Source organism: Trachurus japonicus, chromosome 3 (genome assembly GCF_045865225.1).
Source record: "Trachurus japonicus isolate A0001 chromosome 3, Traja_1.0".
Taxonomy (NCBI): domain Eukaryota; kingdom Metazoa; phylum Chordata; class Actinopteri; order Carangiformes; family Carangidae; genus Trachurus; species Trachurus japonicus.
In genome coordinates this window covers 11811790-11837517 of record NC_140909.1, presented here as the reverse complement: position 1 = coordinate 11837517, position 25728 = coordinate 11811790, and the positions used below count along the sequence as shown (strand labels likewise).

Genomic DNA, 25728 nt, shown 5'->3' with positions numbered 1-25728 from the left:
CAGCCGAGCCGACCGTCGTCCTTCCTTCCTTCCTCGTTAGCTGGCTCCCATCACAAACACCGACTCCCCCCGCCTGTCTCAGCAGCAGCGACGTCAGACAGATCAGAGAGAGAGAGACAGGCCGACAGACAGACAGATTGGCCCTCCTCCCTTCCGCTGTAGCTTGCCAACAGAGACCAAGGACACACCCATTATCACAAGTGTACTATTGTGGTTGTAGGTGGTGGTCGAGAGTGAAAAGAAAAATAATAATAGCCATATAGGCTACCACCTCTAGACTAGACCAGCCGTTCATATTCACACACTAACAGGTGTTGTCCTTTCGGTGGGGGAACTTTTCTGCAATCAGTCTGCAAACATGTACCAAAACTGCGTTCAATCAATCAATCAATCTACAAGTTGTTTACTTCCTTAGATCAGGACTTCCGCATTTAAAAGAATGAACGATTCAAGGTAAAGACATCAAGATAACTACAAGTCATCCTGCGTGAGGCTTTTTTTTTTAAATTTACATTTGCAAATAGCCTAAAAGAATGCACTCACTACAGAATCTTCAACGATGATTTTTTTTCCCCCAGTAATTTATACTTTATTAACTATAATTGCAACACATCAACGCAAAACTCACCTGTGTTGTTTCATGAAATGATTCACACCTAATCTCATATCTCATATTTAAATTCTTTATTTAAATGCATTTTACTGTTTTTATTGTCTGTAATAAGATGCATTTCTATATAGCCTACATATTTAGCCTATATATAAATGGGGATGTTTTGGCCTTATAGGCACCATTACTAAAGGCAATACCATAAAATGTACCACTGATATCTTGCTGTCAGCAGTTGAGAGACAGCAAAACCACAACAAAACACAACTTAAATGTTGACTTCCTGTCGAATTTCCTGCATAGCCACACAAAGTTACGTATGCAGCTACTCTTTGACGCCAGCAGATAAAATTAAACTTTTCAGATTTTAGTCACAGACAGTTAATACACATCACTAACATTGATCCTGTTCATATATGTAGTTGAGACTCACCAATCTGAAGCAAAATCTGCATTTCATATTTAAAATAGATATAACAGATCACAATTACCATACTCACTTACAGCTCTGATTATTGTTTAGAATGGGTAATACAACAGTGTAACACACATTTTTCTTTCAAGTATTATCCATAGCCTATCACACTGCAATTCAACAATCATTTACAAGATAAATAATGGGGGTGGGGGAGAGACTATTGTATGCTGAAGTTTATGGGCTGTTGTGTTTTTATTCAGTCTGATGCGTGATGTACCTGTTCAACTCGGGCAAGTCGAGGAATTGCTGCCGCCCAGTGACTCTACAGAGTTACTGCATGTGGATTTACAGACCTGTCTAAATAACCCAATTTGCATATGTGGCTTGAAGGTCTGGAGGAACTCAGCCCCTCTTATTTTAGAAACATAAGAAAAGTTTATTGGTCATGAGAAATTGGGTTCAACTCGGGTTCAAATTCACAGCGACCGTCTCATCATTTCCAAAGTCTCGTTTGTCTTGTAAAGCTCCGCGAGATCATACTGCTCTCACTAATGCACGTTCACGCATACGCAAGACTGTCACGGGCACGGGAGGTTCTTTTTCATCGTAGATTCAGGAGTCCTCGTAAAAAGGACAACTTTACCTTGTAGCGGTTTAAAAATGTAGCAATGTAGCCAGTTACAGTTTCGACAACGGTTTCAACCGGTTTCAACTTGTGAAAAGCGTCTAAAACTAATAAAAGTGGGAACTGTCAGTTGGAAACACAACTCTATTGAAGGTAACCGCACAGAATTAGTTTGTATTACAAGAATTAACAATAATATTGAGTTAAATACCAAACCTTTGACGTGTAGTCTTGTTAGTCTCGTCACTAAATCATTTTCTGATATATTTATGTTGTATAATGACATTTAAAGATACCTCGGATGGGTCAAACCGTCTTAATTCTTAACAAAAGTGGATGACAGTACAGAATACGAGCGCACCCAAACGCAGCACCGCCCGGCCGTTGGTTTTCTACCGCCCCCTTGCTCGGCCTGAAGGCAATTCACTCTGGTGACGTCACTTGCAGAGTTGTCATGGCGTCTTTGGGACCGAAGCTGCTGCTGTTGCAATTTAGCTAAAATCTGTCGACAGTCTGTAAAATCGAAATGGAGAAAAATGCAAACCTGCATCGAGACACTGACGGAAGCTCTTTGTGTGCCACGATTGCGGCAGAGATGGGCGACGTTGCGGTTGTCGGCGGAGTGAAAGGAGCAGCCGAGAAATGCAAGAATAGTGAGGCTGCTCTCAGTACTTTGGTTAACGTTAGTTGTAATGACAGCACCACCACAAACGTCGGTGCTCCCAGCGCCGTTAATGACACGTCCAGTGCCGGGAAGTCCGACGTGCCAGAAGCGGCTGAAGTCCTCTCTGTACCCGAGGGTAAGAAGAAGGACGTCGAGGGGAGCGGATCGTGGTTGGGGTCCGGGGATCGGATCAGCAACGGGATGGGGCATGAGTCGGTGCTGGCTGCAGGAGATAGAGAGGGTGGTGCCTCATCATCAAAGTTAGTAAACAACAAAACCGACGGCCCGTCCTCACCTCCAGCCAAGGAGAGCACAGATGTGTCGGGCGAGGTTTCGGTATGTGGAGATAATGAACCGACAAAACTTGCCAAGCCGACTCATCTGTGTCCGGACAATGCAATCACGGCAAGCGTCAAGTCGGGGCTGTCCGGTGATCGCAGCTTATCGGAGGGATTGCCGAGTGGGAGTGACCCCGATCCCAGCCTTGGTGGAGAATCCCGAAGCATAGATTCACTGGAGTCCTTCTCCAACCTGAACTCATGCCCCAGCTCCGACCTCAACAGTGAGGGACTGGAGGACAGAGGGCTAGCCCTGGCCTTGCAGAGCGAGTATGGGGCTGATGGGACAAAGGCTTCCCAGTGTGCTAAGGACCGGGCCGCCGGCCAGTCCATATACCACATCAAGTGGATCAAGTGGAGGGAGGAGAATACGCCGATCATCACTCAGAACGAGAACGGCCCCTGTCCATTACTGGCAATTATGAATGTCCTTCTCCTTGCATGGAAGGTAAATGCTCCGAGATAAGCGAGGATCAATAGAAACTTGATTCTAACTTGATACAGATAGGCGTGTTTCACTAGGTAGCTCTGAGATCTGAGCTCTATTATCAGTTATTTTATGTAATTACCAGGGGACATTTGTGTAATTCAGCATTTAGATTACATTGCTAAGCATCAACATATACGTCAGCTTGTTTCCTCTCTATGCCCTAATAATTCCTGTCAAAAATAATCAGTCAAGACATGTTAACATATGATATGTGGATTAATTCAATCCTGTCAGTGCATGTTGAATGCTGAAGAGAGATGTGAGGTGTTTTATAAACTCAACTCTACAGTAAATGGTTTCTTATCTGGTATGGTTAAGTTTTGTTGCAGTGCTTTGTCTGATAAACAACAGATAAATGAATAAACAACGAGTGTCCATGTGTGTCTGTTGCAGGTTAAGATGCCACCCATGATGGAAATCATCACTGCTGAGCAACTCATGGAGTATCTTGGTGAGTGTTTGTTGCTGTTAAACCTGTTACACAAGACCATGTTGATTCCACATCGTCAATCTAGGGGCAGAAATGCACTGAGCTTTTAAAGCCATGTTATCGTATTAAATCTGGTCCACTTCTGCTCGTTGGCCTAAGATTTACAATGGTAACCCAGCAGCACCTAATATGAAAATGCAAAAAATAACAAATGTCATAAGTATAATAAATAAGCTATAATACGATGTGCCTCAGTGTTTATAGAGCCACAGCACCTTGAATAAGTGTTGCCCACAAGTCCACACTTGTAAACATACTAACCCTTAAAGCCACTGGCGCAGAGTAGTAGAGTTTCAGCAACCCAGTAAACATTCTTGTGTTTCACATTCCCTCAAATGAGAGGATACATGCTTAGAGTGTATATATATAGTTTGTGTTGCACATTTGTACATGCTTATATATATTTAGAGGAAGAGACCAGAGCAGGGGAAAACCCCATGAACGATCCCCTGCTGTTGCAAAGCATACAAGAGACATCTCCTCTCTTTGGCTGCCTCCTTCCCTCCATAACTAAAATTACTCTACAATATCAAAGCAGAGAGGTCTGATTACAGCAGGGGCTCTTCAGAGGTAGAGTCAGTCCTCACAGTCTCATGCCGCCTCTTTCAGGAGAGTCACTATCCACTGGCATTAGAGGACTAAAATGCTCCACATATGTGATCAACTTTTTAATGGTATTCTTTCCTCATTGTGATTGTGGACCGTAATTGTGCCTGTTTGCTGTAAAGGCTCAAATAAAAATCACAATTAAATGGTAAATAATGTTATTGTCATCACTTTGATCATTACCAAAATTGTCCATTTGCATGGCGCATGGGAGCACGAGTTCACCTTGAGTTCAGTTACAGCCCACAGAGCTAATCTTGTGTAATGTCCAGGGGATGCTGGATGACTTCTAAACCCAGAGCTGTTTGTCGTAACACACAGACACAAACGGCAGGGGTGACAATGGGTAATGAAGTTCAAATGTGGTGTTTAAAGTGGGTGGTGGCGGTCACTCGGCGGCTCGGAAATTACAGAGCGTGAGCATCGGGCATGATCCAGAAGCCCAGAGGCTGACGGACGCAGACATTAAGGGAGGAGTTCTCAGTCCAGTGGTGAGCAGAACAGCGAGGGGGTTTCCTCACCATGGACATACTGTAGTAAAACCACTCAGCTGGCCGGCCCTCTGCTGGAAAACATCTTGACTTGCACTACAGTCTTCATATTGAGTGACAGCATAACAGTCAAGTTGGAAGGGTTGTTTTTTTTTTTTTTTTACTACACCCAGCGGCTTGTCTGTAGGTCAGTCCAAACGTCTCATTAAAGTTAACATTTGACATATGTGCCAGAACACGGCTACAGAGTCAACGAAAATAACTTTTCAGTTTAAAAAAACATGCGTGTGCTGCACAGAATCCAGAAAAACTTGCTCATCATAACATTAGCTATATTCTGTGCTTTGATGGGCTCGGTTAAGATTGTAAAGGGCTCACAGCATACACATGAAGGAATCGTCATGCCTTTTTTTCTAGGTCAACCATCACAATTATTTAAAAAAAAAAAGTAATAAGAAAGACCTAATTACAAGAGAAGTGTACTTTTCTCCTTGAGATACTCCATTCATTTTGACTGCTATAGAAAAATACACATGAGAGCATTTATTTAATCTACACGTGAAGCTGTTTTCACTTTATGTGGCTGTTGATGACACAAAGTTCATGGCATTCCACCGAGTAAGTCTCAGGAAAAATATGTGTTGACAGTGCAGCACGCTACTCCCGCCAGGTCCTAATACATAAATGATTGTCTGTGAAACACTCTGGAAAACACATACACCGCAGTTTCAAAAGTCAGGAGTTAGACCGCAATAAAACTTTCACAGCAATAGCAAAGAATGTATTTTCATGGCCCTTTTCTGGCCCTTCAAAGTGTGTGAAACGCTTTTAAATGTTGCAGCGTGTTTTGTAGTGCTGAACAGAGCAGGAGCCAGACATCTGCCAGGCTGTGCTCTCTGCCACAGAGCCGTGTCGACTGAGATCTCAGCTGACACCACAGTGGACATGACTCAAAGGATCCTACATAGTATATTTGGCACAGCCCTTTCTAAAAAAGAGTATTTCTCTACAATTGCTTAAGCCATAGGAGTCCGTAGCAGCAATCAGTGCAGAGCAAATGGTTTTCGCTCTTTTAGTACCGTTGAACTAATCATCAACTGGTGACACATCTCTCTTCCTGTCCGTCTGTAGGAGACTACATTCTGGAAACCAAGCCTAAAGAAATATCGGAGGCTCAGCGGCTAAACTATGAGCAGGTAAGGGCTGCCTAATCTGGAATATTATCATTAAACAGACATGTGTTTATGCTTATGTGTGTGCTGACTGTTAATGGTACTTGAGCAGTGCATGGTTTTTGGATTGAACTTGCTATTTGTCTCCTCTCTCTCTCTGTCTCTTTCTCTACTCTCTCTCTGTGTTGAACCCGTAACTGTAAAAGTTTAACATTAGCTCTCACTGACACACTCAATATTTCTCTGTGGCTGTTATTGATAAATTCCCACCATGGATTAGAAAGTGATATGCCCTCTTCTGTGATGGACCAGTACCACACACACACACACACACAGGATCAGTATTAGCTGCATGCTAAAAAAGCAGGTTGGCACATTTGCATTAAGGCAACAGAGAAGGTCAGCGGATCTTCCGTAATATGGAAATAAGCGTCAGGTTGAGTGTGAATGTGAACCACTGCAGTTTAGCGTCTTTTCCTTTTTTTCCCTCCACACTGCTCTATAGGTTACATAAGACGCGTCTTGCAAGGCCCAGGGAACAACAGGGGTCAGGAGTGTCAGATTATGTTGTTTCACATGGCGGTGAATGCTTAGAGACGCATGGCTGGGTTCAGCTCCCAGCTATTACTGAGGCTGTGTGTGTGTGTTGCTCACCATGAGAGGCACTTGGAGATGGAGCTCCAGCTCCGGCTCCCCTGCTTCCTCCTGTCTCCGCTGCCTGCCTACGGTGTGGGAGGGGCCCTGCCTCTCCTCCTCTTGCATGGCAGAGCACCAGCACATCTGTGAATCATTTGAAGCCACACTTGTCCCTCATTTAGAGAGGAGAAAAAAATTATAATAACGTGCAGTCTCCTCACTGAATGGTTTTCTAAATTTACCTTGAGCCAAAATACAACCTCTTAAATAAATCAGCAGCGTCCTCAGCATGTGGAGTTAGAGTAAGGGAGTGGTTGGTAGTTTGTGCATAGTTATTATGGCGGTCTAATCCTAGACATTGGCCTGGGAGCTGTGTTGCATGTGGGTGTCCTCATGTCCATGTGGTGTGGTTAGACACAGTATGTGGAGACTACCGTGGGCAGCGCTCCGGGTTGCTGGACTCTGGGATTTAAAAGACAGCAAGTCTGTGAGATTTATTTATGTACACATCAAACAAAAGGTTTTCTCCTCTGTGCATCTTAAAGAAATGTGTTTTCACTGCTTATTGGCCTGTTCTGAAATGCAACTGAAGCAGGCCAGACTTTGAAAGGAGCTGTAGGAGTTCATAACAGAAGTAGTTCTATTTATAAATTTAGCTCAAAAAAACATCATCTGTCACAAGAGCATATGAGGCTTTAAATAGCATTTGCACGGCTGCTCTTTAGCTATTGTTAAATATTTACTCGGAGGAGCTGCGGAGAAGTGAAGTGAGAGGCTAGTTTTGCTTTTGTGTAAGTGGACCCAGCTCAACACCGCTTTACACGGCAATTCATCCATGATGAGTGTTCAGCCATTGGAGGAAATGGGTTATCGTGCTAAAGAGGAGTCTGATTTTAATTTGACATTATTCGCAGTAATGGGTAGTGTTCGCCAATGTTTCTTAACCCTTTCTTTGTCCTGAGAGAAGCAAACAAAATCCCAGTGTGGGTTTCAAAACGCATCGTTTGTCTGATCGTTCGCATGATGCACCCTCAACCCCCATGTAGCCTGTTAGATGATGAACCAACGCAAAATTTGTCACACATGTCTGTTTGGTTTACGCCCTGCTAATCAAATTAAAGGCTGTATATTAACATCGATGAAATGTGATTAGAAATTCCTGATGGTGATGTCAGAGACAAAGAAGATGATTTGTGTCCAGGCCACAATCATAAAAGCCCATAAGAAGAAATACAGCTCAGTTTATTAGCTCTGTATGGAGAGCAACGCTTTGAATGAGCGAACATGGCAGAGGCTGTGGCTTCAGTTGTGCATCTTGTGAGGCTGGACACTGATTTAATTCAAGCAGGATCCATCTAATTATAAGATCGGAGATAAAGCTATACACACAGGTTTATCAATGTGTGAGGTACACATGTTCATTTTAATTCAATCCTTCACAAGTTAGGCTACATTTCCGCCCACCATGCACACACAGTAGAGACAGTCTCTGATCGACCTCTGCCGTTACTTTTAAGGCCATGGTTAGTAATGTTGCTAAACTGGGGTTGTATTGAGAAGTGCTCTGTCTTCTTTTTTTTTTTATCTAAATAGTACCAGATAACATTATTAATATTAGAAATATAAAGTTATTTTGATGATGCATCAAACAAAAATGTAGAGCAGCAGCAGCTGCTGTGTTTCAAGTCTGATCCAAAATGTGGGACATTACAGTCTTGTAAACTGTTCATTATTTAAAAGCTCCCTCTGATTGGCCGTTGCATTATGTAATGGTTTACATGTTCTCCGGTGGCTGATATGTTGCTTTAGCTTCATAGATCTGCTTTGTGTATTTTCAGAGATTTTATATGAATTCAGAAAGTCATAAAACATGCACACGTACACCAAATGTCGGACTGTGGCATTGTCTAAAATCTCATTTTCATTGAGTAATGACAGTTTTTTGTGGCACTGTCAACCTTAGTATTCATTTCTTAACCGAAAACTATTGCTCAATTGTGTTGCCTGGCAGAAACATTGGTTTTAAAGTAACACGGGGAAAGCAGCTCCCTCCTACAGCTTTAGAAGCAATACCTCTTTCTCTTTCATACGTTTATTTAGTGTTGGACTTGATTATAGTTGTGTTTCTGGGCTGCACCATGTTTTATTGTGGGAACTGCATTATGTTATCGGGTAAATGGCAAAATAAAAGCCTGTTCTGTGAACTACCAGTCAATCTTCCCAAAAACATTTCAGCTGAAGAGTGAGAGCAAAAACACAGAAAGGCCACAGCAGAGTCCTGTGCTAATGTTACACTGTGAAAATGCACCCAACCCAAGTACAGATGAATCTAAAAGATGCAGTGCTAATCATCTGATCATCTGATCTCTTAGCGCTCATCTGCTGTCAGAGCCCTTTGCCCTAAAGTGAAGAGATGTGGTCCATTACACTGGCCTGCTAATCCTGCCATCACTGCTGCTCATAAACATCCTAATCCGCACGCTCAAATGGGCCAGCTGAAGGCTTTTCACCTCATCTCTGTGCTCCAGAGCTGGAGAAGCTCTCTGCTTTTGGGATGTACAGTATCTAGTCCACGCTGCACTGTCAGTGTTTCCACATTTGGAATCATTATACTCAGTAAATAAATCAAAGAAACATATTCACAATAATGATGCAAGTGAAGCAGTGGAAATACGCATCACAGTATTGATAAGAATAGGTCTATCATATTGATATCGAGATGGAAATTTTATACAAAATCAGTTCTCAGTCATTTGTTAGAATTTTTAATAATTAGTTTTGGATAATTAAATGTCTTGCAATATGGAAATGATGATCATTTTTATTATGTAGTAACACTGAAAGTAAATACTGATATTGAATTATTGTTCTGGTATTTGCAAAAACAAATCTTATGAGTAATTTTCCTTGTATTGCTACAGTCTCTAGTAGTGTATTGCAAAATGCCTGAAATCAAATGGAAATTGCTTGCAACTACACACTTATAATAGTGTTGTTGGGCTCAGCTGCAAGGTTTATCTTGATCTCAGAGTTAAATGGCAGCAGAGGTTCAGAGCCAGCTGGGAAACATGGCTCTGAGGCAGAACACAAGAATTAGTCTGTTTGGTTGGGTTCTCAGGTGTGTGGTGCAAACATGTGGCATATTTAGGACGTATGTACAGTGTATATAATATAAACTTTATGTTGTTCATCCCTACAGTCACTGATTTGAAATAAAGGATTTAAAAAATATATATATGTATATTTTTAGCAGCATTTAAAAACTTTTCTACCATCAGAGATAAACACAGCTCAGTTCTTATGCAAGCACATTAATGTCAAAATGAGCTCAATTGTTCAGCAAAGCAAACAGGAGGTGCAACAGAAGAGGAACTGTGACAAAGCAAATTGTGCTGATTTGTATAACCAATACCTACGGTTAAATATTGACTATGTCTCATTAATTCAAATTACTAAATAAAAAGTATTTTCTCCGGAGCCATTTATAAGACATTTCTCTCCACCATGCACACACAGTAAAAGTATGTGGACAGAAAAACATCAAACCACCAACCTTACAATTAATGGCAAGCTCAACGTTCCCTCGTTCCAAAATAAAGTTCTGATGTTTTTTAATCAGGCTTTAAAGCAAAAAGCAGCGTGGAGTGGTATTTTTCTCAGTTTTGTTCAGGCCTCATGAACACATCCAGTTAAAGCAGATAACAGCGGCACGGCCGTTTCGGCTAATGCTGTGTTCAAGGCAGGCTTTTGAAACCGTAAGTTACAGCTTCAAGTCACAACTACGACTTGGTAGCGTTCCAGGTAACCCGTAGCTCGTGTTTTTACCGTCCTGTTGTCTGTGAAAGTTCCCTATAACGGCCACTCGTAACTTCCGACCCGTGAACTCGTACCAGATCGAACTGGTATGACTTCACAGGAAGGAAAAACACAAAGTACGAGTTTCCTTGAACGCACCATGAGTTAGCAGCCCCCGCCCTTGTCAGGCATCAATTGGTCCTCGTGCTACGTCACCACATTCACGCGCATCCCTTGGCTGCACACACAGCCCTTCATGCCGTTCTCTCCCCTCATTGGATAACACTTGTATCCCACAAGGAAAATTTTCTCCTCGGGTTACAGCAGAGCAGAGTGACGGAGAGACTCGTGTTTAGGCTGAAATACTTCATGTAAGTGATTGCTGACGGAAAATGGGACTATTTAGGACTTATATTAACAAAAACATTCCACTGATATCTGCTTTAAAACCTCACAGGAACCTAGTGATAGATTTATTTTAAGGAAACTTGTTAACACCCATAACAGTTTAGGGAAATCACAATAGCAACGGTCATGTGGGTAAAACATGCAGAAAATGCTGATTTGATGGTAAAAAAAAAACTATTAAGGAACTGACTGGAGAGGGTTTTACAGACCGCTAAAGATGAACAAGAAGAAGTTATAAAATATATTTACAAACATATTCATATTCACAGACGAACAGAAGGTTATTTGAAGCCACCTCAAATATTTTTGCTTAATTAAGCCCAAATGTTGTTTGTGTCCTGTGTCTAAGGGTGTTCTGGGTTTGACTGAGTAAATATATCTAGATGAAATGGTATGTAAACAAATTACATAGTATTCTGCACATCAGGAAGCTCACATTTTACTGTCTGGTAGGATTCTGATGGACTGATAGGGTAATTATGTGGAAAAATTGAAGTTAATGAAAGTGACCCTCCCTTCATCATTGACAAGTTACCAAAGTCATTTAAAGTTGATATATATTCTAACTTGTGTTACCTATTCATTTTAATCTTCTTAACTAATTATAACCTTTAACAGAGCTTGTAGTGAGATCTGAGTGACAGGATGAACCCTCATTGTGCAACTTGATGTTTGAGTGTTGAAAATACGAAAATATAAAATGGGAGCAATTTACAGTATGATATACTGTAGTCCACGTTAACAGATTACAAACTTGAAATGGCCACAGAGCTGAACTCAACCATCTGTCTGAAGTGGCTGTATTCAATTTTGAACATTGCAGAGGCGACCTGGTGAGATAGAGGTTTAGGTCTCAGTGTCTCCCTTTTCAAGTCCAGCCAAGGACCTTGGTTGTGTGTCATTTCTCTCTCTCTCTCTATCTTGCTCTCGCTCTCACTCTCTCTATCTCGCTCTCACTCTCGCTCTCTCGCTCTCACTCTCACTCTCACTCTCTCTGCCATGAAAATCAATGAAAGGTTGTATTTATTGCAGAGCTTTTGTTGGGCTGCATTACATCGTCTTATATCATCTTGTGTTCCTGTTTCTTCGTTCACTTCTCTAATTTTATTAATATTATCAAAGGGAAATATCATGTCTCATGGTGATGAGTCTGAAAGCCGACACAGAAATTTAATATCATATGGTTTCCTGGCAGAGACCTCCAGTTCTGCCTGTGGTTGTAGGTTGATTGATAGTAAACAAAGTAAAACTTAATGAGAGCAGTAAATATGAAAACTTAGCTGCAAAGAAATGATTGTAAAACAGCCAGACTTGACAAAACCAGATAAGGGATTAAGTGTGTAAAAGTTGTGTTTTTTACTTTGTGCAGGCGTAAATGGCAGTTAATGGTTTCTTGTAACGGTAGAAAAAAAGAGAGAAAAAAATCAATTGTTAATAGCCCCAGCTCTGCTGTCTGTGCAGACAACCAAGAATATTGTAACTGATGAAGACAGCTGACAGCAGCAGCTGGACTGGACACAGCTCTTGGTTCTGTATAATGTTTATAATACAGAAACATACATGTCCTCTTTACCATCTAAGATTTGTTTTTGTAAGTTCACATCATGAAATCCTTCTGCTGCATTGTTTTTAACAAGACCGTGTCCTTTTTCTCCTTGTTTCCTAGAACATGAGTGATGCCATGGCCGTGTTGCATAAGCTGCAGACGGGCCTGGATGTGAATGTTAAGTTCACAGGGGTGCGAGTCTTTGAGTACACCCCAGAATGCATTGTGTTTGATCTGCTGGACATCCCCCTTTACCATGGCTGGCTAGTTGACCCCCAGGTGAGATGGACCTTACTTATCATCACTAATGTGATTCTTTACGTGTTTTATTGTGTTCCCTCAACATATGTCTTTGTTTTGTGAATAGTGTAATACTGAAATCAGTGGCTGCTTTCACATCTGAAGTGAAATTGAGTTGAACCAGACAAAGGGAAAAAAATGTTGTCTTTCAGTTCTTGTCTGTGTATTCACGCTGTCATATTGCAAAGACACCAAAACCAGTAAACATGCAGTCTAATGGGCTGACAGGTAACTCACCTGGAAACTGCTGTGGGTCATTGATGGTGTTAAAACAAAGCAGCCCAACCACAGCGTCTTATGACAGCAAAATGACATGAATTCTGTTAATCCTGAATTTTAATGAGAGCAGTCTTATACGTGTTTTTATATTCATCTCATATCACTTGGTCAGAAGGTCAGAAAGTCAGTGGGAGTTAAAAGTACGAGGCACACTGTGCTTGTGTCCTGCTTTGTGTATGTAATGTGTAGTGACCACTCATTCCTGCAGTACTGCAATGAAAACGATGTTATCTTAGTCCAAGTTTTCGCTGCAGTGTACATAATGGATGATATATTACGTCTGGTTTCAGTCTCAGGTGATAATGCTCATAAGACCATTAATAAACTCATCAGTCCAGCACGACTTGCTATTGGATTTCTCCACATGGGTCCATGACGCAGGGTAAAACTGTTCAGTCAATATGTTCATCCATAGCAGTTCATGCTTATAGCTCACACACTCAATATGAAATATAACTAAGGCAACGATGTACCTTCATCAAGACTATGACTTTCAGATGTGAAAGCATCCTCATTTATCTCAAAAAAAATGAGCGAGGCGTAAACATGTGTAGTATTTGGTTTGATTTTAATGACGTATTTATCTTTTTTTCGCATTAAAATAGCAGAGTAGCTATTAAAGTAGCAGCATAAAATGTTCTCATGGTCAATGAGAAAAACACAGCTGGAAACAGGACAGAAATGTGGCATCTTGTAGCATGTGGGATGGATACTGGGGTTTCTGTAAATTACTATGTGGTTGTTTATTTTTCTCCATTTTACACAAATTTGGAGGAATTTGGGTTTTGATAATTAGATCAATAGATAGATATGGATTTTCCTTGATGGCTTCCTCAGTCTAAATCTGTTTTGATAAGTTTAGTTCATTGAATTGAAACTATTGGAGAGCTACTGTACTACTCCACAAGCCACTCCCTCACAGCTCCAGAGGTCTCTTGGGACCAGACTGCCGTCTTTTCAGGTGGTCTGTGTGTTCAGCCCTGTGGCCTGAGTTCAAATGACAGTGTTCACACTTGCACTACAGAAAGCTGTCAGGTGAATGTACCTGTTATGTGTTCAGTTGAACCGTCGCAGAAAGGAGAATCAGGTTTACACAGTGATAACGGTCTCCAGTATAAACCTCTTGTCGCCAGAATCTTTCTCTCTGTTATAAATTTTGTATAAATCTGCTGTGGCTTTTAGTGAAACGGCTCCAAAGCTCGGTGAATGCTCTCTCCCACAGTTTTTTTTATTTTTTTATCTTTGTTTGCAGATGCATGACATTGTCAAGGCAGTGGGCAACTGCAGCTACAACCAGCTGGTGGAGAAGATAATATCCTGCAAACAGTCGGACAACAGCGAGCTGGCAGGTGAAGGTGGGTGCTGCTTTCTCCTCACTCCCTCTGACCGGCCTCACTCCCCTCCCGCCCCCACCTGCACCCTCCACCCCCGTCTGTTCCCTGTCAGCCCTGTGTACTCGCCCTAAGGTGCAGAAAAAGAGAGGAAGTTATGCGTTTCGATAGATGAAAACGTTCAAATTTAGATCTTCAGCGCTACATTTTGATAAACATCCTCTTTCTATTGATTCAACGCTACATGTTGAAGTCAACCATCACCAGCTTCTTTGTGCGGTAGTGGCACAAGTCCAACCGTGCAGAGAAACGGCAGTGTGTGTGCGCAGTGTAACATTGAGTCAGTGGCACCTTCATTACATGAGATATGTTTACTGGACCGTCCAGTGCAAGCGTACTCTTGCACAAAAGCACGGACCGAGCTCAAATAAAACCAGGACACATATGTGGCTGCTCATCAAATGACCTACTTCCACAGCTCCCAGTTTTCTCACCAGCTGTCAGTAACTTCTCAACTAAATATTTGCTCGTTCAACGCTGACTTTCCTGAGCACTTGTCAGCTGGGCTGCTGCCAAGCCCAACAACTCATGGCCTTAGTCGATGATGATATTGATGTGGGAGATTCACTCCTGTTTGTTGTGTTTCTACACTTGCAGCATAGTCTTGGATTTAAGTGGTTTGCTGCCGACGCTGCCCGTCACTGCTTGAGGAGCTGGATTTTGCATCCGCTTTAGATGAGCTGAGATAGCTGAAAGAAAATGAAGCATCTCTGAAATTTGCTGCTGTGGTTAAAAACGCTTCCGTGTCCATTAGTTACTTTCTGTTTCCACCATCGTGGACCGCTTCCCTGTCTCTTTGAATGTGTCTTTGTGTATTCGTTATACATTGGGTGCCGTCCTGTCTTACAGATGTTGCTCGCCATCTGCTACTCAGCCTATATTGAGTTCACTGTATTAACTGTGAGCAGTTCCAGCAGCAGAGAGTCTCAGTGTTCAAATATCAACGACAGACATTACAACAGGGTTTCCAGTAAGCCTTCCAAATACTGACCTCTGCTCATGAATGAGCGGGGATTGATTGTCACGTAGATGACTCATGTGTCTCAGTGTCTATGGTCTAATGATACATGAAATGAATGAAAAGAATTTACAAGTAACAAATGAAAGTTATTTTTCCACCTTCATAATTTAGACGATTGGTTATCTTCAGAATTATGAAATTATATCAAATTTAAAAGTATTTCACTTAACACAATTAAGAGAGACACAGTATAATTAACTTTCAATCAATCAGTTTTAAAGCTGTCTTTAATCTACAGCATCCAGGCAGTAAAATCATTCAACCGAGATACGATAAATAATTCAAGCAACGCTCATGATGTGACCAAGTTTCTGCCTTTGCTAATCAATCACTAATTCACAACCTCCCATGTTTTTTTCTCCGTCTCCCCTTCCTTTGTCTCCTCTCAGGCATCGTAGCAGAGCAGTTTCTGAGCAGCACAGCCACTCAGCTGACGTACCATGGCTTGTGTGAGCTCACATCCACTGTACAGGAGGGAGAGCTCTGTGTCTTTTTCAGGAATAACCACTTCAGCACTATGATCAAATACAAGGTAACTTCACTAAAGACTACAAACAGCGCTGTCACTGTAACTGTCAGTTGTTGTTTGCATTAGTCAAACTGAGATCCATATGTGAAGCTTTCTGTAGACTTTGCATCATGGTTTCATCTCTCCTTCACCTTATTGACAATAAATTACCACGTGTTGATATGTTTCATGTGTGTATATATACAGTACTGTATATTACCCCCAGGTAAACCTGGATTTCTGCTTCTCTCCAGATGATATTACAAAATATCAGCAAACTACCTTTGCAGTCTCAAACAGTCAGCTCTATGTTTTGTCTGTGAGCTAAACAGAATAAAGGCGCTTTAATTAAATGTTTCTCTGCGGGCTATTTAATAAGAAATAGTTCAATTTGATTGAAGCGATAAACATTTTTTATTTTACAGAAAAGCCTTAAAGACAAATGTAATTGTTTGTTGAGATTATTATTTGCAGAAGAAGAAGTTTCTAGTTAAGAGTTTAAACCTCCCAGCCAGTAGATTTGGGACCCCTCCTCTGTTAAAGCTGCTGTGCACTCTCCGATAGAGCTCATTCTTCAAGCTAATGACGGATGCATATTGATGTGTAACACAATATTAGATCAATCACAATGATCCCATTTGCCTGCATCCCATCTGCAACAGCCCTGTCCATGTCCACATCTGGCTCCCCATATCAGTGTAGCTGGGACAGACCTTTCCTGTTGTCCACAGGAGGGGAAGTGAAGTTTGCGTACTCTTATTTTGAATAGCACAGTATCACTGCCAATATAAGCAGAGCTATGTGTGTGTGTGTCACCTTTAACACCAGACAAAGCATCACGGCCCTTGTAATCGCTCACCAGCAGCTCAAAAACACATGCACCTAGTCACACATGTGCAGGCTGTGTGAGCGTCTACTAACAGTACAATGTGTGACATCGTGTTTGTGTGTATAACACTGATAATGGCTGATGTGTATGTGTGTGTGTGGTTATTTCCTAGGGCCAGCTGTACCTTCTGGTTACAGATCAAGGTTTCCTGACGGAGGAGAAGGTCGTCTGGGAGAGTCTGCACAACGTCGACGGAGATGGCAACTTCTGTGATTCAGAGTTCCGGTTGCGGCCTCCCTCTGATCCAGAGACCGTGTACCGAGGCCAGCAGGATCAGATAGACCAGGTCTGAGCACTGATGCAGGCAAGACTAGCGGAACCAGCATATATCTACCACCACGTCTAGAAATGCTTAACCACGATGTGCTTTTCACACCATTTATGTATCAGGAAAGCCGAGACAGATTAATGGACCAGTAGTGGCATAATGCTTCTTGCTGTTCTTGCCTCTAGCATCATGATTTAAACACTCAGGGAAAAAGAAAGACAAAAACAAAAAAACGACACACACTCCATCAAATTCCCGGAAACACCTGAATGGCACCGAGTTATTAATGAAAAAGTTGAAAACAATCCACTGTGCACTGTGGGCTAAAAAAAAATGTGAGGGAAAGTTCTTAAATAATAGATGTGTTATGGCCCCACACTAATCTATGAGATGCATCAGATGGCAGCCTGAACATCACACAAGCACGGCTGCACGGTGCCCCCCCTCACTTCTCCTCCGTGCTTCATTGTACCAGTGTAACAATGCATTGAGTTTATGTCTCCTATGCCTTGTGACTGTAATTCACAGTTGTTTGCTCATTGGTTGGGCAGAAAGGGCCAAACACAGAGCTTGCTGACAAACTGTCTGCCTGTTCCCACACACACATACTAGACCTGAACATGGGGGCTATTACTTTTTATTGCTCTCTCATTGCCCAGACCCCCCTTATCTGCTAGATAGAACTTGGTGAGAAAAATCTATTCAGGCAATTTATGTGCTCAAAATCAATTCAGTTAGATTGGAGAAAACTTGTAATTCCCAGTTGGGAAATTAGGTCTTCACATTGACAAAGGGATATAACATTGAGGAGAATAGAACATGATATAATAGAACGGATAAGTCCAACTAATTATACCACAAAAAATAATACAATGAAGACAACACAACAAATGAATATGGCTCAGTTGATAAGTAAAGAACAGTGGTTGTGGATGGTGGATTGGTCTATAACATGGAGCGTCCCAGCTCAGCCGTTGCATGTTGAGAAACACAGTGTACACACGCAAACGTCACAATGGCAACTTTCTGCATAAATCATCACACATGTCTCTCTCTTTCTCTGTCTCTTTCTCTCTCTCTCTCTCTTTCTCTCTCTGTGCGCGTTCACATGTGTTATCAGGACTATCTGATGGCGCTGTCGCTGCAGCAGGAGCAGCAAAGCCAGGACCTGCAGTGGGAGCAGCTCCCCGAGGGCATCAGTGACCTGGAGCTGGCGAAAAAGCTTCAGGAGGAGGAGGACCGACGAGCCTCGCAGTACTACCAGGAGCAGGAGCAGGAGCAGGCGGCGGCGGCAGCAGCACAGGCACAGGTGGGGAGGGAGGGAGGGAGGGAGGGAGGGAGGGACTGGAGGAGGTACAGGCAGGTGGGAGAGGGAGGAGAAGCAGGTCTTGGAACAAATGCGAGGCAAACGTGACATAGAGGGAAGATGTTTGCTTCTGGAAACAGATGGATGTCTGAGTACGAGAGTCAGAGCTGTAAAGGAGGTAGTGAAGATGAAAAGACACAGTGATGTTCTTTTTTTTTCTTGTAATGCTGCCACCCTTTTACCGTGGGGTCGAGACAGAAGCTTCGTCTGTAGAGTAGAGCAGGAGCTCAGGACAGTCACCACACATACCTGATACACAGTGGCAAGAAAAAGTACCCAGTTCATTGAGCCCTTTGGTATGATTACCTGTATCAATTGATCATAATGTGAACAGACACAATGTGCCCACATGAACCTTATGTTATGTTACTGAATACAGTTTTAAAGGGATAGTTAAACGTTTGGCAAATTTGCCTATGGCCATAATCCCTATAGTCATAGGAGTAGTTTCATTACCTTTAATTATCGGTGCATGTTATTTTGAGATCCGTGGGGCAGAGACGCGAGCTGCTCAGCGAACACAATGTAGATGAACGGTACAAAACTCATCAAATACACAATCCAACAACTCCAAAACGCTCTGGTGGACAAGTTGTGACCTGCACATTCACCACGCTATGAGATAATCATCTGTAACATTACGACACATGAAGCAAATACTCTGAACTACATGCGCTTTTGAAGTCACTCCACCCAGCAGCCGTGTCTGGAATGTAGTTCAGGCTACGGATTTGCCTCGAAAACAACTCTGTCTCGTAATGTTATTATTATCTCATAGCGTGGTGAATGTGCAGGTCACAACTTGTCCATGAGCGCGTTTTGTCGTTGTTGGATTATCTATTTGATGAGTTTGATGAGGGACAGGGGACCTGTACCATTCACCTCCATTGTGTCACTGAGCAGCTCACGTCTCTGCCCCGCGGATCTCAAAACAACATGCACCAGTAATTAAAGGTAATGAACCTACTCCTATGACTATAGGGTTTATGGCAATAGGCGAATTTGCCAAAATGTTGAACTATCTCTTTAAATACAGTGCTGGTGGAATCATTTAATTCTTCCCCTCTCTTGGCACCAGTAACCTCAGGTAAAAAAAATCCACCTACACACCGTTCACAAGGACATTTGGACTTTTTGTTCTTTACAGAGCTGCTTCAGCTCAGCCACATTTTCATGATGCCTGGTGTGAGTGACTGTCTTCACATTGAGCCTGACATTAACCTGTAAAACATCTTTGCGATAAATTTGGCAATTAATTTTCCCCTCGATGATGTCTCAGCCCAGAGGCAGGAAAGCAGCCGGCCCCCATGTGTTTTCATGTTGGTACAAAAGGATTTCAAACTGTTTCCAACCTAAACTGTGAATGTTTGAATGATGTTGTGTGACTACAAGAACAACACAGCAATTGGTGTTTTATTAGTTAAAATAGATTGTGTTTCTACATAATTGTAACTGTGATAAAGATCTGACCACATTTTAAGACGCACTGTAGCATATTTATTTATGTTTTTGGAGGAACGCTTATTCTTCCAGTTCAGATCAATGAGTAGGTTTTTATTTATATTTCTCTTGCTCCTTTGCCCCCCCGGTTGTGTTTGTGCAGCAGGGCCAGCAGGAGCCTGTCGAAGGAGATGAGGCGGACAGAGGAGGCGCAGGAGCAGGTGCAGCAGCAGCCGGAGCTGTGACGGCAGCAGCAGCCGGAGCCACACCCAGCCCGGGAAAACAGTCCTCGAGCGGGGAACGGAAAGCCAAGAAAGAATCGAAGGATAAAGACAAATGTGTTATTTTGTAACATACAGCGTGTCTGGGTGAGTGTGTGTATGTGCGTGCGTTTGTGTGTGTGTGTGTGTGTGTGTGTGTGTGAGTGTGTTTTGTGCATTTGCTTATCTGTGAGCACGGGGACAGCATTTGTTTCTCCATGGACTGGACACACAACGCGGAGCCCCCACTTGATGACAAACAGAAAAACAAAAAAGGGAAGGAGACGATGGAGGGGAGACGCAACAAGACTAACAGAGGATCTGCTGTTCCCAAACCACTGGTGCCTGCTATCCTCTAAACTTAGACATCAGAGGAAGGGACACTACAACAACAACTACCCCTTATCTTTCATAGAGTCAGCCAAACTTTGTTACAAGTTGCACAGTGCACTATATTTGTGATGTGGGGTCAAGTTTATCTGGGGTGGTATATTTTATAGCAAAAGACATAATCTGAAGAAACAAAATGTCACACGTTCTTTTCCAAAAACATCATTCATTTCACTCATTTTTCATTTTTGCAGCTTATAAGCTTTTTTGTACTTATCAATATTTACAGAACATTTTAGACAAACACACCTTTTTTTTGGTTTTAGTTGAGTTTTTTTTTTTTATGTTAGCTGTCGATGCCAAGATTCACATTTTATTTATGTCAGTATAACAGGTAGCTTTTGAGACAGTTTTATGTGTTTTTTTTCTGTAAGATGAAAGGGATTTTCTCATAATATTGCCTGTTGGAAACCAATGTAACACTATTTGTGTCCCCTCTGAATCACTATACCTAAGGGTTACTTCATGCCAGATAGCTGCCAGATACTGTAGCTTCGTAACAATACTCATCACAGCTTGCCCTGCTCAGATTTGCCTTAAGAATGGCAGTGTTGTATTCTGCTCTGTTTGAATGTGACTGTGTGTTTGTCTTCATGTGTATGGTATGTACAGTACACTAGTGCTATGTGGTGTGATGGCGTGTGGTCGTGTACGTGTTAGAAGATGTGACAAGTTTCTAATTGGAAAAGGCCAAATCATCTATGCTGTATTTAGTTGAGCCACACATTTGGGAGATTTCTCTTCTCTTCTCGTCTTTTATTTTGTGATTCTATTTCACAGAAACAAAAACTACATTTGGGACTTAAGAGAGCATTACAGATTTTAACTGACACTTTTTTTTCTGGATCTGATGTTTCTGTGTGAGACGCAGCTAGCTTTTGGCAAATTAGATTTGTACTAGATCGCACCCAGTTTAGAGTGTTTGGTAATTCTGAAAGGCCCTTTTCTTTCTCACAGTCTCTTCTGGCAGCTTCCTGAAGAGATGCTGTGTGTGTGTGTGTATGCGTGCGTGTGTGTGTATGCGTCTGTGTGTGTGCAGGCACTATCTTGTTCTCCTCTGTTAGGTTTTGGATGTAAAAGTTCCACTGCAGGCTGGTTTTGAAAAGAAATACCATAGAATTCAGTCGTTAGTTTGTTATATTCCTCTAAACCAGGAGAAGTTTGTTTGATATATGTGAACATGTGCGTGTTTATTTTCCAAAAACTGGAACCCAAACTCAAAATCGGAGACATCAAACTCACAAGTTGTATTTCAACTCCTGTCACACTCTTGGTTCAATGAGGTGGATATTTTCCTCCTCATTCTCCACAGTTAATCTCCTTCTTAGATATTTGGTGTGTTTAAAGTGTCAAATACAAAAAAAAGAGCTACATTAATCTGTTACATATGGAAAATATGGCCCAGTGAATACTGACTGTTTACAAACTGAGCAGCCCTGGTCGTGGGAACACACTCTGAAGGGTGAAATTCTGTGGTATGACCTTTTTAAGTAATGTGCATTTCACTGCAGCATTGAGTGTGCAAAACACATGATGTACATATTTACCTGCTGCGTTCTTATGATGGATTTAGCTAGCGGTTTGTGCCATTATTGTACCATGGGACTGCCTCCTGAGAAACTTTTCTCTATACATTCCAATTGGATGCCTTGACTCAAGCCTTCGATCACAGACTGAGGGAGACAGTTGTTGCAGGAGGGGCTTTGCAGTGCTCGTGAAGTGGTCTCCATCGATACAATGCAGTGTCAGGACAGGGCAGTTACATGGAGGCAGCGGGCTACCTACTGTGTGGAAACCCTTTCATTATGGGCTTTGTGTGTTGGCTGGAGTTACAGTGTGTTTGGCCCTGATGAGGCTATGTTTTGTACATATATATATGACGCCTTACAACATTTCAGCATATTTTATAGGGCAACAGGCGTATTACCAGAATGAGACAATCCATGCATTTTACACACACACACACACACACATGGACATCAACAATACTCTCAGGCCTTTTATTCAAGGGACATATCCTCGAGTGTCTTTTTCTGCTTTGTAACGACACAGTTCCTTGGCCTGTAGTCACTTTCTCCATCACACCTTTATGTATCTATTTATGTACACTCACAACAAATATTCTGACATTTTGAAGGACTTAACACTATATTATTTAAGGCCCTCATTGTCGAACTTCACACTAGATAAAAAAAAACAATGACTTAAGCTGCTCCTTTTGTGTTAACATGGATTATATGTTACAAAATAAAAAATAAACCCCCCTTGGACAGGGTTGAGGAACGTTATTAACTATGAACACTTCTTCATTGACTCCTTAGCAGTTTTTTTTTCTCATGCAGCTTCACTAAGTAACACATTTAATCATAAGGTGAACGCAGGAAGGCAGAGGGGAGACTTTGTGGCAATATTGTGTTTTTTTTTGTTTGTTTTTTATGTCTGTCTTAAACAAGTTTCACCTCATTTATGTTTATGTTTTCGCCCATTAAGTGAACATGCTGATTACACATTCCAGCAGAAGCTTAAAAAAATGAAACTTCACTTAACATATTTTGAATTGATTTGGAAGATTTTATGTTGGTTTGATGTTTGTCAGAGTGAAAAGAGCGCAGAGCGACACATGCCACACATTTATATCATTATTATTATTATTACTATAATTTCAGATTTACTACTGTGCATTAGCTTGCTCCCCACTCCCCAGTCATTAATACCAGAGTTTGATATTTTTGTTGTAATGTGTTTGTTTCACCCTAGTTCCTATGATGAATCGATCGGAAGGATATTGTGTGTTTAGTGTCTCAAAGTGGTTTCTTGTATGCCTTGTAAAAGTGATGGTGGGGTAAATGCTGTAAACTGAGTATTTTGACAAGGTGGTTGTTGAACATTTAATCGTTGTAATTGGTTTTGCACTGTTACATTGATATGCACTAACAGAAGAGAAACATACCTCATTTTATACAGAACATAAATTGTGAACGAGTGCTATTGTTCTTTGGGTACCTTTTAAAAAAAAACAACTGAATAATGGCCAAAAGATTTCTCTCAAGCGGTTTGCTCTTAAGCCAGGTGAATAATATAAATTTGTTAAAGTATGAAAGGGCTGTTTAAATGTTTGGGTTTGAAATGATAAAAGATAGTGCCACTTCAACAGAACTTGCTGCAATTTGATAGTATATTCAGGTTAGTGGTACACCTATACCAGATACAAGGCTACCAGTGCGAAGGCCAGAGTACCAGCACACAGCTCACAGATGATGAGGAAGTGAATTACAACAAGAGGTCGAAGATGGATGTTATTCCAATTGCTCAATAGAAGCAGGTTTTCTACAAAGCACGGTAGATATATATGTAGACAACACTGGTATCCATTCAAATCAGCAAAAAAAAAATGGTGTAGGTGCACCCCTAATGCAGGTGATTATTTTTCTATCATTTAAACCACACAATGTTCACAAAAACGAGGGCGATGTGCCCTAATGTTAACATACAGAGAAGGAAAAAGGCTGCTTTATAAGGCTTGAGTGTTGTCATCTATGTAGCAGAGGGAAATGTTCATCCTTGTATGAGATAACACATCCAGAGTGCTGAACAATCTCACAGACAATTTCTTTAATGCAGTTATCAGACTCCCGGATTTTTACTTTGCGGCGCATTGTATAGTGAGGACTGAAACGTTAGGCAGAGTTCAATTTTATTATTAACTACCCCGAGAACATCATTTCCACTGTGCGGCTCATTATGTTTATATTTCACATAAAACGTACAAGCAAAAGGAACGTGTTTGTGAATATGGAAGGAAACTCATTTGTGTTGATTTCAATGTTCATCTATTTACATAAATGACCAAATAATGTATGTAGCCTTTCACATTACAGTCACATATTGTATATGGTGATATATATATAAATATATATAACAAAATGCCTTATAGACGAGGGACATTCAACCTGATTAGAAGTTACCAGGATAATAAAAGACTAAGATCAATAGTTGGTTTGTTGTCATTGTTTGTAATGAGCCCTATTTATCCTGCAAGGACCAGTTTCACAAAGTCAGTTTTTTTTTTTTTTGCTGCTTTGACAGGATACAACCTCATCAATTTTACTCTATTTTTTCATTTAAAGTCACTGTTGTATTGTGTTGATACACACAAAGACAACAGCACAGCAGTTTTGTAACTTTGAGAGTTCAATCTGAATGCCTGAACTAATGATCATCTGTGGCTGGTTCAACTGATACCACATTTTTATTTTAATAACAAATTACAGTATGTGTTTGAGGTGCCACATGTCAGAGTAATTTAGATTAACCACCTGCACAGGCACACAAACTGAAATAGCAAAAAGGAGAAACCTCTGGGACCATTAACTCGGTCTGTGTTGTGTATGATACAGTATCTGAGCTGTGACATATAAGAGAGAAAGAAGGGTGTGTGAAGTCGGGAAGTGCCAGAGAGGCTTCGCTAAAGCCCATAAAGTCCCCTGAAACCTGCTCAAAGTGTTTTTGAGATAGCTGCTGCTGCTGGGCTATCACAGTGCCTGGATCCTAATTGTTCCCAGGATGCTTTTGGAGATTGTTTAATTTCCCTTGAGGACTGACAACATCATATAATGACAGCAGGTCTGAGATGAGGTTATCCAATATGTATGATTCAATATAAATGAAGAGATCACCATTTGAAGTCCTGACAATTTAAGGGCCTTTACGGCTGTTGATTACTAACACAAAGCACTTTCAACTATATATGTAAGCAACATATAGCCTATTAGTGTAAAACTTTCAATATTTTTTTTATGCCAATCATTTGACAGGTCAGCTCACTTCCTCTTGGCTAACTTCTGATCCATCATTTAATATTTGGTTATCATAGTGGATCCTGCCATGTGCACATAATCTTCTGTTGTCAGATTTACATGCCATTTACTCACCTGGCAGAAGAGTTTATCAAAAGAGATTATGCTGTACAGGTGCATCTCAATAAATTAGACTATCATGGAAAAGTCAATTTCCAGTAGTTCAAGTCAAATAGCTCCAACCAAGTATTGAGCGAATATAGATGGACATACTTTTCAGAAGGCCTACATTTCCATTTTAATTGGTCTTTGTAATATTCACTTCATTAAATGCAAGCCATAATCATTACGATTAAAATAAATTAAATAAAGATATGAAGTTTCATTCGGTGTGTAATGGATCTATATAATTATATTATGTATTACTTTCACATTTTGAATTGACTAACATTACTGACATAAATTAACTTTTCAATAATATTCTACCTTGAGTGAGGGATGGCAATGAAACTTCCCTCTCATACAGACATT

At 41.2% G+C, this 25728-nt stretch overlaps 1 protein-coding gene across 3 annotated transcripts; it reads left to right on the top strand.

The window, feature by feature from the left end:
* Positions 1–2071: 2071 nt before the first annotated feature.
* mindy2 (MINDY lysine 48 deubiquitinase 2) lies at positions 2072–24391 on the top strand. Of its 3 annotated transcripts, none has more exons than XM_085761724.1 (9): positions 2072–3103; positions 3539–3596; positions 5864–5928; positions 12410–12568; positions 14121–14223; positions 15670–15812; positions 16790–16963; positions 18066–18254; positions 19918–24391. In XM_085761724.1, exons 1-9 carry the CDS (start codon positions 2180–2182, stop codon positions 20101–20103), a joined length of 2001 nt encoding a protein of 666 aa, XP_085617850.1. In that variant the 5' UTR covers positions 2072–2179; the 3' UTR covers positions 20104–24391. The 3 variants fall into 3 exon arrangements, with proteins under 3 accessions (XP_085617850.1, XP_085617841.1, XP_085617859.1); XM_085761715.1 differs by having other exon boundaries at positions 19915–24391; XM_085761733.1 differs by lacking the exon at positions 19918–24391 and having other exon boundaries at positions 16790–16981.
* Positions 24392–25728: the final 1337 nt, after the last annotated feature.